Source organism: Camelina sativa, chromosome 11, assembly GCF_000633955.1.
Source record: "Camelina sativa cultivar DH55 chromosome 11, Cs, whole genome shotgun sequence".
In the NCBI taxonomy this organism is placed as follows: domain Eukaryota; kingdom Viridiplantae; phylum Streptophyta; class Magnoliopsida; order Brassicales; family Brassicaceae; genus Camelina; species Camelina sativa.
In genome coordinates, this window is record NC_025695.1 from 23,554,212 (window position 1) to 23,562,414 (window position 8,203).

At 38.8% G+C, this 8,203-nt stretch overlaps 1 protein-coding gene and 1 pseudogene across 1 annotated transcript; one reads left to right on the top strand and one right to left on the bottom strand.

The window, feature by feature from the left end:
- LOC104724122 (condensin complex subunit 3-like) lies at positions 678-6,159 on the top strand. The gene is made up of 12 exons (XM_019232207.1): positions 678-1,168; positions 1,292-1,495; positions 1,618-1,763; positions 1,997-2,265; positions 2,342-2,439; positions 3,052-3,199; positions 3,280-3,719; positions 4,028-4,542; positions 4,626-4,686; positions 4,773-5,051; positions 5,293-5,554; positions 5,695-6,159. Exons 2-12 carry the CDS (start codon positions 1,358-1,360, stop codon positions 6,009-6,011), a joined length of 2,673 nt encoding a protein of 890 aa, XP_019087752.1. The 5' UTR covers positions 678-1,168; positions 1,292-1,357; the 3' UTR covers positions 6,012-6,159.
- Positions 6,262-8,131, bottom strand: LOC104728254 (annotated as a pseudogene).

Here is an 8,203-nt window from a genome sequence, read left to right on the forward strand (position 1 = left end):
TTTAAAATATAACTATTTTATTTAAAATTTACAAATAAAGCATAACAACAATTAATATAATATACAAATAAAAAAACAATAAAATCAGTATTTCTTACTCTATAAATATTTGATCCCCTCAACCATTCACCATATATTTTAAAATTTTCAAACTGCTTATTTTTTACTTATACTATCGTCATACAATATATACTTATCCGAAAAACGGGCTATTTCCTCCGATAATTATCATATCTAGCCAGATAAAACCCGAACTTTGACCTCGTTCTATATATCCATCAAACAAATGTTCTACACCTATTTCTCCCTAAAATAAAAGTTTTATATTTAAATATCCCCAAATCTCGGTTACATCGGTTTACACTTCAAAACCCGAATTAAACCAAATATTAAACCACTAAGAGTTGATTCTGAATTAAAATCCGACCAATCATTAATTCATCTGATATTTCTTCTTGGCCCGATTAATTATGCTAATGCTGAAATTATGTTATTAAAAAAAAACGAGCTATTAAACGGTACATTATGCTAATGCTAATTATGTTATTAAAAAAAAAACAGTCCATTTAACAAATCTATCGTTTTAATTTTTTTAAAAAGGTAATATCGTCCCGCTCACCCAAATTTTTTTGAAACACAACAGATCTAAACCCTCACATTCACAAGAGCGTCGATTCGAAACATTTTGAATTTCAAATCCGTCAGTGAAAAAAAAAAAATGGGCGAAGAATCCGAAATCGCCATGGCTTCCGACTCAGATCGAAACCTAACCCAGAAAATCGCCAAGAACCTAAACGAGACTCGCACATCGTACGCTACTCACAACCGAAAGCTAAAGGAGCTCGCCACAATCCGATCGAAACTATCTTCACCTGAGTCCGACCACGAAGAGGACTCCTCGTCCTCGTCTTCCCCTTCTTCAGTCCGTCGATTCTCTTCGGTGTTTTTCAAAACCCTAACCCCTCTTTTCATCGCCGCTCAACGGTGAACCGCCGCGGCGGAGCGTGTTGTGCGATTCGCGGCGGAATTCGCTTGTCTTCGCTGTAATAATCCAGATGGTGATTCCGATTGCGACGAGTTTCTAGAAGAATTTCTGAAGTTTCTGGTGGCTGGGTCCGTGGCTGCGAATAGAAACGCTAGGTTTAGAGCGTGTCAGATAATCTCAGAGGTATATTAGGATTCAATTTACTGGGTAAAGGTCTTTTAGGTCAAATATAAGATTAGCTTGTTAGGAATTTTGAGACTTTTTAAGTGTTTCCGCTTATTCTTCTGTACATTGTGGTATTTACAGATCATATTGAGGCTGCCAGATGAAGTGGAAGTTGCGGATGAATTGTGGGATGATGTAATTGATTGTATGATGGTGCGTGTTCGAGATAAAGTTCCTGTTATCCGTACGTTTGCTGTCAGGTCTCTTTCACGCTTTGTGAACGATCCTGAGAACAGTGATATTCTTGATTTGCTTCTTGAGGTGCTTCCCCTGGAACAGAATCCGGTAAAGTTTCTGTCTTGTCGTACTGTTTTTTGGTTTTGCTATCAAAGTATGGACTTAATAGCTACATCCTACATCACATTTTCAATGTAAGTCATATTGCGTTACCTTGTTAATGATTTCAGGAAGTACGCAAAACAATAGTTTTATCTCTGCCTCCTTCGATTGCAACCACCCAAGCAATTATTGATTGCACGCTCGATGTTAATGAATCAGTACGCAAAGCTGCTTACTCAGTTCTGGCTAATAAAGTTCCTCTTCAGAGTCTCAGGTGAATTTGGGCTTTTAGAGCTTTGGTCTCTTTATTTCTTTCTTCATCGTTTTGCATAGTCAGATTCAGCCTAAAGTTTCTGCCTCTTTTACTTTATTCAGATAGAAGCTTTATGCCATTTTGTTTAGTAACAAATGTTCTACACTTGACCTTATTGACGGAAGTTGTATTTCTTCTTTCCTACTGTCCTTCTCTTTCTCCTGACTGGTATTTCTTCCATTTTGTTGTGTTAGCATCAAGCTTAGGACCACGATTCTTCAGAGAGGACTCGCTGATCGTGCTGTAAATGTTTCAACAGAATGTTTGAAGCTAATGAAAGATCAATGGCTGTCTAACTCTTGTCAAGGAGATCCTATTAAATTTCTTAAATACCTTGATGTTGAAACATATGAATCTGTAGCAGAATCGGCGTTGGAAGTTCTGTTAAGTGAAGGATTGATAATGCCCAGCGATGACAAAAGCATCCAGCAGTACATATTGTCAGCAGATGGTGAAGCTAGAGGTCTGTTTAACTCTGTACTATACATATGCAATGCATAGTTTCTGCATGTGCTTATATTTTTCTTTACCTGATTTAGATGAGAGCACTTGTTCTGTACCCAACATCCAACTCATGGAGCCAGAGATTGCTCTTTACTGGAGGATTATATGCAGGAAACTGAGCAAAAGTGCTCAAGTAAGTCTGTAAACTTACCAACTATTCATTGCTCTGAGGTTAGGTACTTCTATGCTTCAAACATGTATTTTGTGAAGCCACAATTTCCGAATATTTACCTATTTAGCTTAACTGGATTATATTGTGCTTAAACTGAGATGTTTTTGATGAATTCCATAACTGACTGCTTGATTCACGAACCAGAGAATGCTAATTTTTACTGGCATTATCTTGGACGTTGGACAATTTCTATTTAAAGTTCCTGTGATGATTTGTCTAAACCTGGCTTTCCTTCTGATTTCAAGTTACCGTTTTACTGCAAATTTTTTCCTTCGAACACCTCACATGTCAAACTGAACAAAAACGTCTCAGAAATCAATGCATCAATACTATCATAATAAGAAAACACGTATTAACAGTTTGCATCACGTTTTCTTGTATTGCATAGCCTTTTGTTTGAGAACGCATATGTATCTATAGGTTGTGCCTGAGCTAAGTCACAATCCTCTTAGAATATATTGTTTGCTATATAGAATAGCATTTGAAATAAAATTCCTTGTTCTTGCAGTGATTATTATGCGCATAGTGGTTGTAGATACGGTACACACTAATAATGATGAAATTGTCACACAGGCAAAGGGTTCTGATGCTGCTACTGCGATGGGAGCTGAGGCAGCAGTTTATGCCGCTGAAGCTTCAGATGCGAATGATTTGCTGGAAAGAATTCTTCCTGCATCAGTATCTGATTATGTTGATCTAGTTAAAGCTCATATAGAAGCTGGTGAGTCAAATATTTTATAAAATCCCAAAACATAGTTGTTTTGGTTTGGGTTATACCCTTTGCTTACATATAATTTTCAGGACCAAATCATCACTTTGCTTCGAGGCAGCTATTATTGCTGGGCACCATGCTTGATTTTTCTGATGCAATGCTCCACAAGACTGCAAGTTCTTTTGTCCAGGAGCTGCTCCACAGACCTTTTGAGCAAGAATTAGATGAAGATGGGAACAGTATTGTGATTGGAGATGGTATAAACCTTGGTGGTGATAAAGATTGGGCTGATGCAGTGTCCAAGTTAGCTAAGATTTTCCATGCTGCCCCTGGAGAATATGAAGAAGTTATACTTGTTGTTGTTGAAAAACTAGCAAGACCCTGTAGGGAAAGGACTGCGGATTTCCTGCAGTGGATGCACATGCTTTCTTTGACAAGTCTTCTGTTGGAAAATGGAAAATCTTTGCATTCACTGCAAGGAAAGGCTATTGAACCAGAAGAGATATTGCATGCTTTGTTGCTTCCAGGGGTATATTTTCTACTCTCCTCTGTCTATTTCCTTTTGTCATATATCACTGCTTAGGGGCGCTTCTTGTTTTATTTTCTCTTAAATTTTGACCTTGAGGTTATCAAGCAGCTTATTTTTCATTGTCAATTTTACATTTAAGATGCTGATATTCCATATGATCTCTGAATCCTTTTGTTTCATTGAAAAACTGTCAAAAGGTGTCAACAATTTTAAGGAAACAGCTTATCATACAGTTGAAACCCTTTTGCATTAAAAACTTGGCACTTGCACAAACAAACACTCTTTCTGATATGATTCATGTCATGCAGGCAAAGCACACTCACTTGGATGTGCAGAGGATTGCTATAAAATGCCTTGGTCTTTTTGGTTTGTTAGAGAAGAAGCCTAGTGAAGAGCTTATAAGGCAGCTACGGGTAGCTTTTTGTAGAAGCCCTCCTCCTATTAGTATCATGGCTTGCAAGGCACTAGTTGATCTTAGGATGTGGCATAGCCCAACAGAAGTTGATAAGGCAATGGGACAAGATCTCTTGTCACAATTTGAGGATGAGAGCATTGATTTTGCCCCCATCGACTTATCCAATGCCGAAGAGGATATGAACTTTAAAATGCTCGATCTCTTGTATGCTGGACTTGAAAGTGATGACTGGAGAGCATTCGCAGATAGTAATGAACATGAGTCGGTTAAAGCAACCATTGGGGAGGGGTTTGCAAAACTTCTTCTTCTAGGAGAGAAGTACCCAAGCTTGCCTGCATCATTTTATCCTTTTGTTTTGGGAAAGCTGATTGCATTATATTTCAGCGAGGAGTCAAAAGAACAACTGAGGTATAGAGATTTTTTGCTTTCAATTGGTAACTTTTCTCACCAGAACTAATACTAATGATTTGTTCTTCTTATTCATTTTCCAGGTTTAAACAGTGTTTATCTGTCTTCTTTGAGCACTATGCTTCCCTCTCCGAAAAGCATAAGGTAACAGAAACCATGATGTCCTTAAGAGAAAGAGGTTTAATGGTGTATTTGTATAACACTACTGAATGATTTTTCATGCAATGCAGGGATACGTGTCAAAGGCTTTTGTTCCTCTCATACGTTCAATGTGGCCTGGTATTGATGGAAACTGTAAAAGTTCGTCATACGTTGTATCAAATCAACGCAAGCGTGCAGTCCAAGCATCCAGATTTATTCTACAGATGATGCAAACCCCGCTTTACAAAAAAGAGACAAGAGGTGAGCCTGAAACCCAATTCAATAAATCACCAGACTCACCAGAAGATTCTATCCAGCCTTTACTAAACTGTACTGAAGAAGGGTTAGCCATACGCATAGCCATCGAGGTTAGTTGCTTTCCTTAGACGTCTATCGTATCGCATTTTCCTCAAAATCCAGGAAAGTTTAGTGGAGAATGAAGAAAGCATACATCTGACCAAAATTTTCTTGTCCATTAATGCGATAATAGAGAGTAGTTGCACTTTCACCATCAGAATGTCTTTTGCCTTTCTAGTTAGTTGAGAGCAATCATCTTCTCAAGATGTCTGTAACACTGGTTAACCCGTTTGCTAATACTGTTTCCCATAGATGCTTAACTTCAAGGGAAAAAAGACTGCAGCTGAGAAGGCATATGTTGCAGCACTGGGCAAAACACTTGTGCTGCTCCATCTGAAACCATCAAAACAAAATGTGATAAAGTTGATGAAAAAGCTTTTAAGCCAACTTGCAGATTCTGTATGTTCAGAGAAGGAGCTTCTTAGGGACGTGAAACCGATCCTTGAACATCTAAAATCTTTGGATGTTTGTCCCAGCGAAGAGCTTACACAAGATCAAGCCGATTCCATCTTTGGTACATTGATATTTTGCATTCTACATTACTGTTTGGTTTTAGTTACACGTAAAACTAGATGGTTAAAGTTATTTTAGAGTCTATTTTGTCCATGCTTTAGAGAATTTGATTGTTTTTTTTGCTAAAATGGCAAATTACAGAAACACTCGGAGTAAGCTACAACTTGGATATCACTGCAACTACAACAGTGCCAAAGACACCTGCTCCTTGCTCAACAAGACCAGCTCAGTCAAGAAGACGAGTAAGGATTAGAGAAACTTCCTCTGATGAAGAAGAAGAAGTAGCATCTCCTCCACCTTCTGCTTTGATGAACCGATCACATCGAGCAAGTAAAGCTGCTGCTTTAGCCAAAATGACGGCAAGCAGAGTGAAAATGAGCAATGTAGATGAGGATGATGAAGAAGAACAAGGTTCATCTGACGTTACAGCTGAGGATTCAGATGAATCTGATGAATAATTACAGGGAGTTGATTTTAGGATTCGTTCTGTTGTTTGTGCGTTTGTTACCAAGTCGGTTGTAAAAATATTGTAGACAGATATCTTCTTGTAAGTTGCTTGTTATGTGATCTCAGGTTATGTTTGCTCTGGAAAAACTTGGATTTGGAAAAGACAGTATTAAAATCTTTTCAGCCATGGATCCTTGTAAGAACCAAAACAAACAACTACAAATGAAAAAAGAAAACTGGATACTGCAAGAATGAATTTGCCTAAGGCTCAGGTTGGTTCAGTCGATCAAACTCACTCTTTGGGAACACTTTAAGATTATCATCCACTGACCTCTCGATCTTAACATTAATTCTCCACAACACAATCTTACTTTCCATTTCATACCTTTGATTGTGTAGAGCCTCTGAAGCAAACCTTTAAGGAATCTGTACTCACAGGTCATGTACCAGTCCGATTGTTTCTCCACAATGCTTTCAAGATCTCTAAAAGCTCTCATCACAAGCCCAACTTCCATTCCTCTTTCCACAAGCTCTTTCACAGAATCTATCATCTTGTGTGCAATCTCCTTAACGTATCCAGCGTGACTTTTGATCTCTAGCAAGTGAATTGCTGAACAGTAAGCACCCGTAAACGTCAAGACCCAGCTACTGTTATCAAATAACAACTCTTTTGGTGCAGTTAGCCTGCTATGAATCTCTGGAAGAAGATTGGCTATAGCAGGAACCACAAATTCTTTAAACTCAAGCTGCATTGTTAAACACTGGAAGATATAAACCGCTTTCTTGAACTCTGCTTTGCTTTCCGATGCTATATAGTCCCATAGATCAAACCATGGATCCTTTTCGTAGTTAAACGTCTCCTGTGCAACATGGAACACCACCTGACCAAGAATCCTGTACAGGTTCTCAGACATTCCTTCTTCCTTTAGGCATTTGATGAGCAATGGCTGAAGACCTCTGATCTCTGAAACATCTATTTCCCACTGGTCTGAAGTGTGATCACAGACTATATCGTAGAGTCGTCTGATTGCTATCACTCTTTGACCGATCATCAGAACCAATTGCTGCAAAGGAACTCAAGACTTCCACTGGAGTACATTTCCAAAACTGGTAGTACAATTCAAGGTCATATCCAACTCTGACATCTTGATGATTATCAACGCAAAAATGGTTGAGTTTGAAGGCCGAACTCGGAACATACTTATCCATTTTCGTAACCATTACAAAGATGTTCTTGGCAGCTTCCTTTGTATTTTTCCCTACTCCTGAGACCCCGTACGCAAACGATGCCACAAAACGGCATTGTTTGGTACTCCATTTACACACTTTAGCGTCTTTCTCAAGGTAACTCTCGAGAGATTTAATCCCTCTCTTATCAGAAACTCTCTTTCCATCTCCATCCACACAACATCACTAGCAGATTTCAGAACATTGTGAAGTATATCTCTTGTCAAATCGAATCTCTTGTCGGAATCTATAATCTGATCCCCATTTTAACAGCAGCTTTCAAAGCCAAAATCCAATATACATCTCTATCTTTCTCAGGACGAAGCAAAACCTTGTATACTTCCTCACGTAACCTCTGGAAGAACCTGTGAATGAATCCAACGTAAAGCGATGGCAAATCTACGAAGTAACTAAACGCCCTAATCGGATATTGATTCACAAGCAAGAGTATATAATCACTAAGCTCTTCCCATCGTTCATTACGAGAGACCATAACGTTATAAGCTACGAAAGAAACAATGACTCTCAAGTAGTCAGTATCAACCTTTCTAGGGTTTTGCACCGTCAAGCAAGAAATCAGAAGCGGTTTGATCTCGTCGAGAGCGAGGCCAGAGATCTCGAAGTTGTTGCGGTTTCTTAACTCCGTGAGAGTTTCAGAGAGGTGCGAGATCGATCGGATTCTGACGAGGTCGTCAGAAGAGAATCTATAGATCTTGAGAAGCTTTAGGGTTAAGCAGTCTGCGAAATTAGAGACGCAGAAGTCGTAGAGAATACGAGCTTTTAAGTAGTCTTCGGATTCTCTAGGCGTGAAGAGTTGATCAACGAGCGTCACTAAGCCTTTATGGCTTGGAGTCGAGAGAATCTCTCTGGCTTTGATGGACAGATTTGCTGCAAAATCTGCCATTGTAGGGTAGAATCTGAAGTTTTTTCTTGAGAAAGTTTTGGATCTGTTTCGTTCTCTTAGGGTTTAAGGAAA

Coding starts and splice junctions, on each gene's coding strand:
- LOC104724122 (XM_019232207.1), top strand. CDS start 1,358: ATGATGGTGCGTGTTCGAGATAAAGTTCCTGTTATCCGTACGTTTGCT. Junction 2,440..3,051: donor AACTGAGCAAAAGTGCTCAA/GTAAGTCTGTAA, acceptor ATTGTCACACAG/GCAAAGGGTTCTGATGCTGC. Junction 3,720..4,027: donor ATGCTTTGTTGCTTCCAGGG/GTATATTTTCTA, acceptor CATGTCATGCAG/GCAAAGCACACTCACTTGGA.